The 15,509-nt window shown below is 42.7% G+C and overlaps 1 protein-coding gene, 1 long non-coding RNA gene and 1 other non-coding gene across 4 annotated transcripts; 1 reads left to right on the top strand and 2 right to left on the bottom strand.

The window, feature by feature from the left end:
- Positions 1 to 9: 9 nt before the first annotated feature.
- Positions 10 to 14,546, bottom strand: ano8a (anoctamin 8a). 2 transcript variants are annotated; one of them, XM_023428109.2, is made up of 18 exons: positions 14,212 to 14,546; positions 11,066 to 11,176; positions 9,172 to 9,304; positions 8,162 to 8,300; positions 7,904 to 8,000; positions 7,557 to 7,673; positions 7,269 to 7,396; positions 6,710 to 6,871; positions 5,680 to 5,832; positions 5,261 to 5,387; positions 4,928 to 4,983; positions 4,756 to 4,830; positions 3,548 to 4,045; positions 3,022 to 3,198; positions 2,683 to 2,874; positions 2,420 to 2,551; positions 1,986 to 2,096; positions 10 to 1,525 (listed from the first exon to the last, which is right to left on the bottom strand). In XM_023428109.2, exons 1-18 carry the CDS (start codon positions 14,420 to 14,422, stop codon positions 863 to 865), a joined length of 3,282 nt encoding a protein of 1,093 aa, XP_023283877.1. In that variant the 5' UTR covers positions 14,423 to 14,546; the 3' UTR covers positions 10 to 862. The 2 variants fall into 2 exon arrangements, with proteins under 2 accessions (XP_023283877.1, XP_087035928.1); XM_087179802.1 differs by having other exon boundaries at positions 3,022 to 3,162.
- Positions 6,247 to 6,319, bottom strand: trnak-cuu (transfer RNA lysine (anticodon CUU)). The gene has a single exon. It is a non-coding gene; the product is annotated as a tRNA-Lys (tRNA).
- On the top strand, positions 6,801 to 7,921 carry LOC147817872 (uncharacterized). Its single transcript, XR_015438581.1, has 2 exons — positions 6,801 to 6,883; positions 7,561 to 7,921. It is a non-coding gene; the product is annotated as an uncharacterized LOC147817872 (long non-coding RNA).
- Positions 14,547 to 15,509: the final 963 nt, after the last annotated feature.

Here is a 15,509-nt window from a genome sequence, read left to right as displayed (position 1 = left end):
TGTGTTTATTCAAGAGTGTGCTCTGTTTTGAAGTGTTACAATTTGCCCAACAAACTTAGTTTACATACATATTATATTTCTGGGACACAAATCAACCCAGCAACACAAACTATCATCCAGTGATATTTATTAACAGTTAACAAAATCAGCCAGTGCATTATCTCTTGATGGATGTTTATTCAAGTGATATTTATTTGCATCAGAGAAGTACATTCACTAATTTATGTAGTAAAATAATTCATAGAAAACCAAAGTTAAGAAAAATAGAATATTTTTTATGGTCACAGTGAGTATAATCTGACCTATTGCGGAAGAATACAATGGCTTTGAAAGTGCTTCACAACTGAAAAGACATGGTGGACACGTAATGCATGCACATGACGCAACATGCATTCAATACAGGCATCAGAATGAGAAACAAACTTGGAATGGGAAGCTGCTGTTCATGTCTTTTTGACAAAAGGGCTCATTGATGATCAGGTCCTTGTTTTGTTCTGTTTTTATTTATTTTTTTAAAAAGATCCTTCACATCAACATATTCTGTTCTGGTGCTGTTGAAACCCAGGCAGTCATGCAGTATTTCAACCTTTAGTAAAGGTTTCTCAAGCCCCGTTCAAGTAGATACACTTACTGTACATATTTTACTTGGAAGCTAGATAATCAAGTGTTAGATACAGTATAATACTTTGTGCGAAGTTAGTTGCATCGAGATTCAAAGTCTAACGCTCGCTGACCTTAGATGTGGTCCTTGTGACTAACATGTTCTCCTACAGTACAGGTGTGTCGCTGTCTCTCAGTGTTGCCTGAACATTTGTACATTGCTCTCCATTCATAACATTACATTGGCATGGCTGAACTTTTATTAACTCTTCGAGCCAGAGTTTTCTAAATCAGTCAATTGTCTTGATTCTCCTTTATCTGACTCATTAGAGGGTAATTCCTCTTGGGATGTGTTTAAGTCATACCTGTTGGGCTGAGCGTTAGCAGCCTGGGTCGGTGGTTGTGTCCCATTTGCACACACAACCGTACCCTCGGACTTGCTGAAACTGAACAGCTTCCCAGGACTGAATGTTCTGTTGGGGGACTGTGACCTCTCCTGGCCACTAGGGGGAACTGAAGAGGTCACAGTTGACCCAGGCGTTGGTCCAACTGCCACTGCTGGCTCTTTTTTCACCTCAGGCGACTTCAGGAACTTCAGAAATCCTGGGAGCTTTGCCTCGCCTCCTGTCGGGGACTGGGCTGGTGAGCGTGAAGTCCCGGAGGAGAACTTCCCCTGGAGAGGGATGATCTGTTTCAGCTTCATCACATTGTTGTTTCCCAGCAGAGAGCTGGGTCTCTTCGGCTTGTCCCCTGGCTTGCCCCCTGATACTTTGTCATGGTGATGCTGGTGGTGGGTGTCTGCCCTGTGGTACTCGCTCTCCTGACGGGCCTCGGCCTGCAGCTCGGCCTGACGCTGAAGCTCCTCCTCCTCACGCCGGCGCCTGAGCTGCTGTTGGAAGTGATGCTGCGCCTGCTGCTCATGCTTCTAGATGGGGAGGCATGTTAAAATGAAGATAGAGAAGAAGAGAGAAAGATTCATAGGAAGAAAGACGGCAAAACAGAGAAAGGTGAGAGAGAACAGGATAAATAAAAGCATGAATACACCCCCAGCAATTAAAGGTTAAACTCTAAATTCTCATGCTAAATATGCTGACATTTTGTCATTTGCTCTTTACTGTCTCTATGACAAAACTTATCTTAAGACAACATTAAGACGTGATGTATTACAACACTATACAGACAAACGTAGTCAAACACACACATTTATTTTCTCACCAACAGTGAGAAAAGGCTGCACGAGTGTACATTTTTGGACAATGCACACTAACAGACCAAGGGACACACTTGGGGTATGTGTGTAGAAATATGATATAAATCGCACAAAGTCCAGCCAGCAGCAAGCCTAACGTTGGCCGAAGGTCTTTCAAGCTATGATACAACTATACCTTGAAAGCTTCCCTTCGTCGGTACTCTAGCTTGGCCATCTCTTCTGCTACCCAGCCAGGGATATCAGGGATGGCAACATGGATGACGTACTTTAGGAGGATTGCAAAGTGCTGTAAACCACCGAGACCACAAAGGGACAGGCTCAACACGCAGTACATCAAGGCACAATCACATTCTGTTTCTTATTCTGTATTTTCTCCAAGGACAAAACAGCACATCTCATACACATACCAAAAACTCTTGTGAGGTTTTGTGTTCATTAATGAACTTGGCTCAAAAATTGTATTTTACAGAACAACAAAAGATAGCAGGCCGTGCACATTGGTACTTCTTTTGTAATCTTAAAAAAAAGTGTCATTTTGGGAATAAAACTACATTTTGTTAAAACTACCAAACTCCTGACGGACAAACCTGCGTTTGTTTTACAGCATACCTCCAGTAAGACGATGGAGATGATGGTCATCTCAGGACTCAACCAGGGGAAGAGACGCTGGAGCTGCCCACACTGACCTATCAGGTAACAGTTAACTATGATGGCTATCAAGCCCATAGCCTCCATTGCAGTCTGGTGTTGGGAGAGAGAGAGAAAGAAAGAGACAGAGAGAGAGAGAGAGAGAGAAATTTCCAGGCTATCAGGTGGCCCCACTATACAAACCGTAGTCTTGTCTGACATTTTCCAAAACAAAACACACTGACCTGCCATTGTCCAATGTTCTCCACTCTCTGTCCAAAGGGCCTCTGAAGGCCGGTGCACAGCTTCAGAGCATCACTGCGAATCTCTATGATGTTGTTGATAAGAGCGCACATGGCCGCCAGGGGAAAGGCAGAGGAGAAGAGCACCACATAGCCAAACTGAATGAACATCTCCTGGTAGTCCTGAAGCGTGTCCTGCTGGGGACAAACATCATGAATCAGCACTGGCAGTTTCGTAGGAATGTTGCTGTGGATTTGGATATAGATGATTTCTGTATATTTATTCAAGATAGTTTGTAAAAAGTCAAATGTGCATTTCTCCGATTTCATCAGGAGTCCCACCTCATAAGTCTGCATGCAGCTCTCAATCTCGGCCTGGGTCAGAGTGACAGTTTTGGTTTCTTCTGGAGGATCAATCCACGACTTCTTGTCCTCTCTCCCCTCACCTACGTTCTTCCTCCTCTGACAGAGCGGGTAAGATTCCTTCGGAGAGGACACAGTGGCATTCTCCTTGATCTCCTGTTAAAGTAAACATTACACTACAATACTTTCTCTAGTGACTACTAAGACTGCTTCAATTCTGCACCTTTGCAGTGGATGGTTTAATTGAATCTGTTGAGACGGATGAGATAAATCTGTGTAACTTAATTCATAAAACTACAGGAAATACATTCAACTGTATTGGGAAGAGTTGGAATTATCCAAACATAACAAGAGATGTTTGTTACATGTTTAAGAGAGCAGTGATTGTTGGACAGTTTTAGACTAAATGAGTGAGATGAGCATTTTTTCAGTGCAGAGAAAGAACGACAGGACCACAAAGCTGCAGTGTGGGATGATAAATGATAATAATAAGCAGACCACATACTTGAGACAGCAATTCACAGTCACTGTCCTCATCACAGCTGTCAAAAATACTTGATGGATCCATCCCTTCCTCTACCAGTGTAGGACTGTCCTCAAGGAAGCTGTAATCCCCCGCCTGCGCTTCTGTTGTGACGTCCTGGTAGTCAACCTTCTCTGTGAAACTGACTTTACGTTGTTTTAGGACACTGTCATTCATGTCCCATTCTTCTTCTGTGAGCCTGAATCCTGCTTTCAGATCCCCTCTTCTCTTTGGCTCTGGGTTACCGTTAGCAGTGTGACCGACAGGGATCCCTCTGGGACCTAGGAAGGAATAGGCTGTTATGGAGGCTTGGGCCTTGCCCAGAGCCAGGCGGCCATATTTGAGCATGATGGCTTGGAGTAGCTCCCAAATCACCTTTGGGGTGAAGACACCCAGCTTGTTTTGCTCATAGAGATAGGGCTGGAGGACCTCTTTGATGTTCTGTAGGAACTGGCGAAAGATCAGTAGAGTGGCTAGCATCTGTGAAGGGTAAGAGGACATCTGTTACTGAGCTGAACGCACAATGTGCAAAACAGAAAACACATGCACATTTCAATTGTTTAGCAGGCACAAGTGATGTAAATATTAATTCAGTTTATTGCCTGATATGATCCCAGGACATTTACAGCATCTGACACACCTAATGCCATTAAAGCAAGACTATTCAACAAATCGAAAGAAGTCTTCAAAAAACCTTCCTCTTACAAATGAAAGGGTGAATTTGTGAGCAAAATAAAACATGCTTGCTTAAGTCAGTACACTTAAGGATTTTACCACTACAGTCTTACTTGGTCTGGTATGACCAGCGACTTATGATAGCTAATTTAATGTTTCATTCATTTCATTCATTCATTCGCTAAACCCTTCCCCTGAAAAGCAACTGTTCAATCGCAGCTTAGCAGCCATAACTAGGCATGGCACCGCTTGTAGGGTCGAGTCAGCCGGAAACATTAAAGTCTGCCAAAGACAACATTTTAAACCAACAGCTGATAAAATCACACAGTTGTCCTCCCAGCTAACAATATTGATGGTGTCTGACTGGAAATAAGAGGTCTGCTTTTTGTCAACTTGAAATCAAAGAAGCATTGTTTCAAACAGTACTAAGAGGACGCGGGTTTAGCGAACGGTAAACAACCTTTCACTCAGTGTTTTGTCTGTTTGTTTGAGACACTGCGAATAGTTGTTGCTACCTCCTTCAGTCGCTCCATGTCCTTGAGGTAGAATCCAATGTAGAAAAGGCTAAGGTAAGAATTGATGAATTCAAACTGTAAAACAACCAGAAAATATAACAGGAAATCAAACACAGACACTCAGTCAGGGTGAATTATCTCTATTCAAACCTCAGACTGAAGCATGACTTACAAAAACCATCTTGATGATGAGATTATTCTCGTAGGCACTCTGAAGTCTATAGTTCTCTGGGTGAAGAAATAAGAGAAGTATTACTCAATATGCAGATAAATGACAGTAGAAAGTCTGTTTCCTTTTTGTTTTACCTTTAACTGCTCCACAAACCTGCTCTACGATCATAGCTAAAAGCTCTCCACACCAGTAATGACGTAGCATAAAAATATATTCATACTGCCCTAAATTACAATCATGGTTAAATGCGCTCCATTTCAATTTAATGTATTTTACACCTATTCCTCTATTATATATCGCAGAGATAACAACTTAATATTTTGTGTCTCTCACCCATGTCATTGAGCCAGTAAGCGATCTTCTTATACACTTCATCACATATGGTTACAGTAATGGCCAGAAGTATCTTAGGAATGAATCTTGTAATACCAGGTAGCTCCTGAATCTCCATCACCACTTCCTGCAAGGTGAATTAGAAGCATGATAAATATTTAACAAGTCCTATTCATATTCCTATCTACTCTCAAATCCCAAAGCTATTTTTAAAAGTCTATTAAATGCATCTAAAATGGCAAGAGGTATATTTAAATGAGACACAATTCAGATATCTTCAGACTAAAATGTAAAATTAGATGTTAAGTAACCCATAATTAACTGGAACGCCCCTCACAAGAAATACAGATTATCAGACGAAGACTATATCAACTGCATTTCTTTTCAATGAACACATTTGCTGTGTTATCTGTTCAGACCTGCAGTTCCAGGCAGAGGAGCATAGCGAGGAAGACAAAACAGAGGCAGAGGAGGCAGATGGGCAGGCTGACCAGCCATCTGAACAGGGCTCTCTTCCAGGGCGGGTAGTAGAACTCCTCGCAGCCGGTTATGGGACTGCAGCGCTTTACGCCCTGCAGACACAGCAGCAGACAGAGGGAGTATTCATAATTGCAATCATCTTAACTGGAAAATATGTGTGCAAAATATGCTCCGCAATTACTGTTTCCTTGCTTGCCTGATTGTTTAATGGATGCATTTGTTTTATAAGATAAGAATCTTTCACATCCTTTCCAAAAAAAAAAAAAGAAGAAAAAAAGAAAAACACAAAAGCATTTCTTACATTCTTGCTGAAAATTAAGCACCAACTTCCTGTACTGTAAATTCTGAGGTGACATTTTTACCAGGATCAAAGTGGCTGTTTTTACAACTTTCAACATGTTCAAAATATAAAATCAGTTCACAGCTTGGTGAGCAAGGCCCTCTTCATTCATACCATTCTGTCCTATTCTACCATTATATCAGATATCTCCCCATAAAAGCTGAACCGCCCAACGTGGGGCTCGAACCCACGACCCTGAGATTAAGAGTCTCATGCTCTACCGACTGAGCTAGCCGGGCCTGATGCAGCAGTTTCCACATGCTGTCTAAAGCGGGTCACCCACAGCCCCCCACGCCAGTCTTTTATTCATTACACACAAAAGCCCCACCTCACTCCCCCCCCCCCCCCCCCCCCCCCAGGACACCACGTGGAGTTTGAAAGACATTCCTCTTGTAGACACACTGCAGACCACACATTTCCTGGTATTGTTGCGCAGTTGTGCAAGTGCTCAGAGACGGTAGTAAAGTGCAGGCTGATATTGCATTTTACCTGAGGAATCTCTCACTATGCTACTGATGCACAGAACTTTGAGATTTAGGTTTTCACTGCTGTCACACAACACAACATAACAGCACCCGCAACTGTGCTTTCTCATCTGTGCAGGCTCAGGCTGCAGAGACAATCCTCACCCTGAACTGCGGCCTGGGTTCCTCCAAGGACTCGGCAGGGGTGTCCAGAGTTCCCCACCTGTAGGCCAGCTCTGCCTCTCGCCTCTTCCAGCGCTCCAGGAACAACGTCGCCCACACAACGTTGAAGAGAGCAAAGACCACACAGCAGATATCCTGACTGGTCTGTGACACAGTGTAAGTCAAAGAAAGATACCGGTACAACTTGAGAAATTATAATTATGTCATAGAGTTTTCGGTTGTTTCATAAAAGGCAAAAGTCAGAGCCATTAATGAATCTACTTGTTGTTTATGTGTCTGCGCTGTGTACTGCTTCAACTTGTAGAGAGAGACAACATGACATTTGACAAAATCAGAAATGTAATAATGAAAACAGACAACAATACAAACTCAAAACCTCTTGACATTTCTGACATAAAAATAAATCTAGTATGTAGAGGAAAGGCAAAACCAAAATGACAAGTCAGCACCAGAAGTGACAAGCGGCGTTTGTGACAGCTTCCAGTAATATTCCAAGAGCTTAAGAGGAAACGAGTCTTGTTATAGAAAAGGTTTCAAGTACCTGATCAGCCTCCGCTAGTATCCAGAGCAGAAAGCCAATGACAGCAGGGTAAAGCATAGAGTTGGTGTAGAAACCCAGCCAGGCAAAATACATGCCGATCTTCACTCCAAAGTAGTCACAGATATCGTCTGTGAAGAAGATGAAATTGTAAACAACTAATACTGTGGCTTTGGAGAGAAGGATTATATGGTATTAAACAACTGACAAGCTGCATCAACAGTATATCTCAGGCCTGCTGTTTACTATCCTGCTAAGTTTTCTCCAAAATAAAACTGTGATGCTTCCTACCCAGGGGCTGCCTTTCACATACAGCCTGGACCCAAGATGTCATCAGCTGGTTGAGGATCCTTTGCTCATGCAGGGGAAACATTTGATGGATCACCCCCCGAGCTACCAGCTCTGGAACTAGAAATGACAAAATGAACAATTTGGATCTCAGGTGACCTTTGGTCCATGTTTGGTCTAAATGGTTATGTTTCTTTCTGCTAAGCTAATTACACTACTTAACTTAATGTGGGTTGTGGCTAATGTGGCTTCATAAAATTACAAATTACAAATGAAACATTGACGAAAACGAGAAGAAAAAGAGACGTGGAACAGCATTAAAAAGTCACTCATAATAAATAACAGCATACTGATTGGCTGTCCCTCCAGGAAGTGAATGTTGTGAAGCACCTCCCCCTGTTTGGCTCGCAGGTTGTCCAGCCAATACTTAATGATGCTCTGACGCTCCTGAACACAATTACAAAGAGGGAGAAATGAAGAGAATGAATGATGTGCTGTAATTGATATAGAGTCTATTAATCTTTCATAAGATCAAAATGAATAACCTGTGTAATATTCATAGAAACACTGACATACAGCTCATTTGACCAACAGTTTCGCCCTCTAACCTGTGAGGTAAAGAAGCAGAGCTCGCTGTCTATGTTCTCATAGATGTTGTCCTCCTCACAGGAAAAGCGCCGCATCCCACCACCGTACTGCGGTTTGACGGCCTTGTGAATGCCCATCTGTTCTGCTCCTCGCAGCAGGCTTAGGGCCAGGAGAAAGGGTAAATGATCAGCAGGATTAAAATCTGCTGGAGCACGAACACTGGGCTGCAGATGTTTGACAGATTAAGTACATTAAGGGCATACAAAACAACAAACAGTGATACACACAGACACAACTGCGAGATGACTCTCAGTGTGTTTTCTATACTCTGAAATTGCTGACTTAAAGGAAAAGCTTGACATTTTTGGAAATACACTTCTCATCTAACTCTCAGCAAGACGGCGAGTAAGTATATCTCCCAAAATGTCAAAGTATTCCTTTAACTTTCCGAGATCAAAACTAGAGACACCAATAACAAACAAAAAAAGACTAGGTCAAAACCTAGCATACGGCTGGAACACCTATTTATGGTCAAATCCTGATTTTATAACTGCGGCATCATGTGACAAAATCACTGAACACATAAATCAAAGACAAAGACCGAGCTGTGATTTCGGCTATATTTGCTTATAAAATGATCAGTCAGAGAGAAAGTTAGAAAAGAAAAACTCTATCAGACTTTTGCTTTTATTACAGTCAAAGTGAGTGAGAGAGAGACAGGAAAACTGGGAAGGAGAGAGAGAGAGAGCTCAGGATGGATTTCATTCTAGCCACGTTGCTGCATAATGGAGAAAAATGTTACCAAAAACCAATATACTATACTAATATTTAGATTTTAACCATTATTCTAACCTACTGTAAATTCTCAAATCAAACACCAGCACTACTCAGCTGCTTGGAGAACTAAGGGCCAGCCAAAATGTCTTAACTCAAAACAGTTCAAACAAAGACAGGAACACATGTGCCCACACACACACACCCACCCGCCAAACACACCCACACACACAAACACACAGTTTCAGAGTCTTACTTCTCGAATGTTGTCGTGATGAAGAAGGCGTGTGCCTGCGTGTGTTTATGCTGTCGAATCTGAATGCTGACTTGTGGGATTCCAACACGAATCTGGTTCAGCAGCCACAGCAGAGTGTGGTCATCTATTGAATCTGGGGGGCAAGAAATGTTCGTTTTACTTCAGGTTTGATAGCATACTTGTCATCATTTATGGACAAATGAATTTTAATAAAATGTGAATATGAGCATCAAAATTCACATTTTTAAACCGAGGTTTTATTTAAATTCCTCACACATTTGCGGATGAGTTTGCTAAAGGCAGGGACTGATGAGTTTGCTGCTGCATAAAGAAGCTGAACCAAACCCATCATTCACTTCCCTGACAGAGAGGGCCAAGTGGCAGCAGCGGGGTGGTGGTGACAGTAAAAGGTCAATCCACTTAAATCCCTGTCTACATATATCACAGTCCCTTTTTTCCTTAGGTTGAGAGGACGGACTATGACCCAGACTTGAGTTCAGTCTGATTCCAGTACATCAGCTGACTGTATAAAGCGCATTCTCTCAATTAACCCATTTAATGCCCCTTTTTATAATTGCACTGAAACAATTTCATACCAAAAATGAAAAACAATTAACGTCCAATTAGAAATTACTGAGATTTTGAATCCACCCAAGGACTAAAAAATCCTGGAGTAATCTACATTCTTCCTAATACCCTGAATGTTGAAGCGTAACTAAGCTACTTACAATAAGAGGCCTGGCAATCTGTCATATATTGTCACAAAACTAACAAAGCTTTAAAGCAGAGCTGCAGGAGTTACTTGATTATCAAATATTACACAGTAAAACTCTTTCATTTTTTATTTTACAATGTCCCAATCTTGTCAATGAGATAGAGGTGGTCAGCGCAGCAACATCAGTTGAACTCAGGTTCTGACAGCACAACCATATTTGACCTCAGGAAAGTCCTCGGAAAGTCTTCAGACCCATTCAATTTTCCCCATTTGTTATATTGCAGCCTTATTCTAAAATCCCCAAAAAACTAAATTTTCCCTCATCAATCTACACTCAATGCATCAGAATGACAAAATGAAAACAGAATTTTTGAATTTTTTGAAAATTCATGAAAAAAGAAAAAACTGAAATATCACATTGACATAAGTATTCAGACCCTTTTTTATGACACTTGAAATGTAGCCCAGGTGCCTCCTGTTTCTTTTGATCATCTTTGTTTCTGCACCTTGACTGGAGTCCACCTGTGGCCAATTAAGCTGACTGGACATGATTTGGAAAGGCACATGCCTGTCTATATAAGGGCTCACAGCTGACAATAGCCCATCAGAGCAAAAACCGTGAGGAGGAAGGAGCTGCCTGCAGAGCTCAGGGACAGGATTCTGTCGAGGCACAGATCTGGGAAGGCTACAACAACATTTCTGCTGCATTGAAGGTTCCCAAGAGCACAGTGACCTCCATCTTTCTTTAATGGAAGAAGTTTGGAACAACAAGAGCTTCTCTGAGAGCTGGCCGCCGGGCCAAACTAAGTAATCAGGAGAGAGAGGGCCTTGGTACGCGATGACCAAGAACCTGATGGTCACTCTGGCTGCACTCCAGAGATCCTGTGCGGAGATGGGAGAAACTTCAATTTTCTGAGTCAAACTGCAAAATTATTTTGATCAAATGCTTCCAATTCACAATTTATGCCCACAACTGCAGCTTCCTTTAAAGATCCTGCAGAAGGGACACAGGTACTGTAAATGGATGAGGTCTAATTGTCCCCAGAGGTAATTTTTAAGTCCTAGTCATACGCCTGAGTGGCTGGCTGACCATCAAAGACATTAAATGAGGATGCATTGTTCTCTCTACAGTGAAGGACTCATCAGAGGACAAACAAGGGAGGACAGGCTGGAGCTTACCTGGGAATGTCATGAGGATGTCACAGTTTTCGGTGGGCACCATCTTCAGCCAGGACTTCCGAGACATAATATAGTGTCTGGCCTGGAGAAGGCGCTTACCAAATAATTTATCTGAAAGGGGGGGAAAGGGGGGCAACAAGGTGAGAGTGAGTCAGATCGGGGTTAATAAAGTTTGCAGTGATTACAGTGATAAAGAGGACTAGGCAGAGTGAGTGTGAGAGAGAAAGGGGACTGGCAGATGGTAATATTTTCTCATCAGGGTGATCAAGGACACAGATGACAGGTTAGTCATTAGTATCGCTCTGCCACTCATCACTGATGTTATTTCTTCACCATATTTCCTACCCGTTCTTGTTTTTTGCTCCTGTCATGGAAACAAAAGGACAGAAATGTCCAAAATAATCGCTCAGCCAGCGTGAAGGTTGACTGTGCTGCATTTGTCATATGACTGAGCAAATGCTAGCAAACAAATAGATGATCTGTAAACTGGCTGCTGTGTAAACAGCCACCGACTATCTTTTCAAGTCTGTCTCTAAATGAAGGCAAAGCAACAGGCCCTGGTTTTCCCAGCAGGGAGATTCCACTTGTACATAATCACAGAACAGTCTTGGACGTCGTCCTTTTTGCTGCTGCTTCTTTCACATGTTGGTCCTCGCTTTAAAGTCACACTCTCAAGTTCACACACTCTGTTTCACGCAGGCACAATACCCACAGTGACAGACCGATGTCTTCATCGTTCACTGAATCCTACTGTGTCAGTATGTGTCCATGATCGGGATTTCATCCTGCAGCATACAGTAAGTGCATTATCACATCACCTTCTTTCACCACGTCAGCATCATCACTGCTGCCAGCTCCTTGTTGTTGTATTATGTTTTAGACCTACATGCCAACTGAGTGACACTTGATTAAGTGCACTTGTATTACATGTCAGAAAACAATGCAAACACGGTCATGTTATTGTTATCGTGCATTAGAGCTGAACTGTTGATCAAGGCGCTTGTTTATCTGGAGATGTGATGAGATGTATAAATCACTGAGCAATACTGCTGATTAAAGTGTGTGTGTGTGTGTGTGTGTGTGTGTGTGTGTGTGTGTGTGTGTGTGTGTGTGTGTGTAACATAATGATGCAATCCAAGCCAAATCACTGACACCGAATGCTTTTTTTTTTTTCTCCTTTGTCTTTGCAGGCGCTTTATGTTTCGGAGTAGTTCAGCCTGATTGTCTCTCTGATTGTCACTGACATAAATGCTCATTAAAGGTGGATCTTCCACAAGGCAAGCAGACACAGCTGCCATGGAAAATCTCTATGCCAGGAAGCAGCAAACTGCAGAGTATATATACATTCAAAGCCACATTCTCATGTATGATGACGATAGGATTTAATACCCAGCTGCTGGTGTTCACCGCAGAACTGTTATACTGAATCTTCTCTGTCCTTTTTCCTTTTTGTGTGAACAGTTGTGATAAACCATATAGACTGGGTGGCCATCTTGGAAGCTTTTCAACATGAGGTAGGCTATCAATAGTTATCATTCATCAGCTGTTATTATACTAGCATCGTAGGAGCAGTATTTCTACAGATAATGTTGTTGTGAAAAATATGTCAGACTTTTCCAAGAATGATTTCTGAGATGCAGTCCAATGTAGCGACATAGCATGACATACTGTATCATTTTCCACACAAGAATACAACCAATGACATCTATCCAGAAGTTCAACCCACCAATCAGCCAAAAGCCCACTATCTGTAACTGGTCATACTGTAATAACAGGACAAAAATAGAAGATTTACACTATATCACCCGTTAAGTCTATCCATCAGACAGACCCACACATGACCACCTGCGCGTTGGGTTCACTGTCCAGCTCACCTCACTTCCATCTTGGGGAGTAAAGTGGAGTGCACCGTTTAAAACACAGAAAGCGCATACACACCTCAAGCAGCAGGCCGGAAATCAAGCCTCTGGGGTGACAGTGAATACTCATCATGAACTGTCCATTTCCCAGCAAATGCAGGCAGTTAGCCTCATAAAGCAAACTGATGTGGGCCATTAGCAAAATCATCATTCACACACTAGAGCTCAGCTAAAGGGCTGCAGCACAAGGATGTAATCACAAGTTGAACCATTAATATTGTTGAAACAGATGTAGATGAGGCCACGACACGCTAATCTTTTGAGATTAACTCTGCCCGTGAAATTGCTCACCTCCAGTTGATAATGGTGTTGGATGGTGAATGGTTATCACTGCTGGCACGCACCATACTGGTGCAGGAAAACTCATCTTTGCAGTCAGATAAGTAATGGTCCATTCTTAGAAAATCTACAGTAGGTTCACTTTAATGGCTGTATCAAATTTGAATGTTAAAAATTATTTTTTTATGCGTTGTAATGACATCTCCTGTCCTGATCCATGTTAATATGGCTGATATTTTCTCCAATAGGTTTTACATTGGTTGGCTTGAAGTCTAGATGCAAATAAAAGCAATAGCTGCAGTGACACTGCTCAGGCAAAGACTATATGCATGGTCATGTGCAGAAGGTGGGTGGGCATGAAACTAAATGATTCAGGGAGCCCAGAGGGGCCCTGGACCATGGCATGGTGAACTCAATGAAGGATGTAAAAATGTCAAGTGCTGCTTAATAATCCTCATAATGTAATTCCAGAAATAACCACAACAGTGGTCATCTGCTTACTCACCAGTGAGACATTTCTCCTGTAAAATCCTCAAGTCTTCAACGCCTGGGACAAAACGGACACAGATGACATCCGAGCCTGAAACACAACCTCTACTCTCCTCAGAGTGAAGTGTGGCACAGCCCGTCGGGACATGCACCTCCGCTGCGTAAGACTCCTGCATGCACCTGTGGACCACAAAGCCTGACTCTTCCCGGGCCTGTCTGAATCGGAATGCGCACTATGTACCGGGAAAAGGAAAGACTCGCCGAAATCAAAACCCAATCACAGACAATTGACCCTTCTTGTCTCCAGTAAGTCATTCAGTAAAGTCTATTAACCATCAGTGACTGCACCATGCTGCTGATGCACAGTAGCCTAATATCCCTCACCGTCTTAAATGAGCACGAACACTCAGCTCCTTCATGTACTGTAATTTACCGTTTTTTTTCTTCTGTGACACTCACCGAGCACCGCGGATGGTGATAAGGACGTTTGCTGCTGGTTGTTGTTGGTCCTGTGCTGCTGCTGCTCGCTTGACACCGTCCTCTCCATCCTCTCCCCTGCCCCGTCGCTGTCGTCGACGTCTGCTGTGCTGCTGCTGCTGCCGCCGCCGCTGCTGCTGCTACTGTTTACAGTAGCGTCGGTATCAGCTGCTCCGGTGCCCGCCGCTTGCATGGTGGTGTACAATCACTCCGGGAGGTGAAGTGGGGGGGGGTGGTGGTAAACGGCACTGCACGGAGGACTCTGCTTTTACTGCATGGCCGTTGCATGTAAAGGGAAAACCCTAGTGTATCTGATAGATGAGGAAGAACATGATCATGGCATCTACACGTTACGCGCACGAGTCGTGACTGGGTAGTGACGACAGAGTTTAGGGAAACACCGCGCAGGCTACAGGTCGGGAAAAAAAACCAATGACACACCATAGACTGTATATGTCCTGTTTACTGCTGCACATGCACAGCTGAAGGTGGATCAATCGCCTTCGATAGGCTACTAAAGGCTACTATGTCTCACACTAACATTGCACTATAGCTTTCCTATTGGTGGAAAATATGGCTATATAATGTCAACAGGACATTGTTCGAAATATTTTTGCCTATGGAATAATCAACACTTGCTGGGCTTTTATAATCTGTTTATGCCCCAAGACTGATTAATGCATATTTCATTAAGTTTAATTTATTGCTTTTATATTAAGTAATGAAGCGTCTTAGACTGCTGGGTAAAACACATACATGGGTAACCAGGTAAGTAGATATGTAGCTCCTGCGCAAAAATGTGTCTCAACGCCAGTTCACTAATTGAGATGCTGGCCTATATATATATATATATATATATATATATATATATATATATAAGGACAGGCAAGGATGCCAGGCAAGCCAAAGTCCAGAAAGTCACTGCACCCGGCTAAGAAATAGTTCCTCTCAAACCCCTCATAAAACAACAAACTTACACTTCATTTGAACAAACGATGTATAACACATTAGAGATCCTCTCCAGACATGTTTGAAACTATTTAAAAAAATACTCTGCTATGATTCAGATTTTGTTTAACACGGTTTTCCTGCATTAAACTAGGGCTGGAAGCACTACACTTACTTCCTCATTGGGAAAGTCTGGATTAGGCCTTGTGTCACGCCCACCACCGCTGCTTATGCTACGTTGACAGGTGAACGCAAACCGAGATGGTCAGCGTCAGAAGACACGTCGGAGAGACAGCCTCATGTTTGAGCCTCAGTCAGACCCAGACTCTGAT

This window comes from Seriola lalandi, unplaced genomic scaffold (genome assembly GCF_002814215.2).
Source record: "Seriola lalandi dorsalis isolate HSWRI2012SDOR001 ecotype SW California unplaced genomic scaffold, Sedor1 jcf7180002054866, whole genome shotgun sequence".
NCBI lineage: Eukaryota > Metazoa > Chordata > Actinopteri > Carangiformes > Carangidae > Seriola > Seriola lalandi.
This window is presented reverse-complemented; position numbering and strand designations above follow the sequence as displayed.

Excerpts from the sequence above, each read along its gene's own strand:
- ano8a (XM_023428109.2), bottom strand. The coding sequence starts at position 14,422 with ATGCAAGCGGCGGGCACCGGAGCAGCTGATACCGACGCTACTGTAAAC. Across the intron at positions 11,177-14,211 it reads ATCACCATCCGCGGTGCTCG|ATAAATTATTTGGTAAGCGC; the intron begins GTGAGTGTCACA and ends CCCCCCTTTCAG. Across the intron at positions 1,526-1,985 it reads GACGAAGGGAAGCTTTCAAG|AAGCATGAGCAGCAGGCGCA; the intron begins GTATAGTTGTAT and ends CTCCCCATCTAG.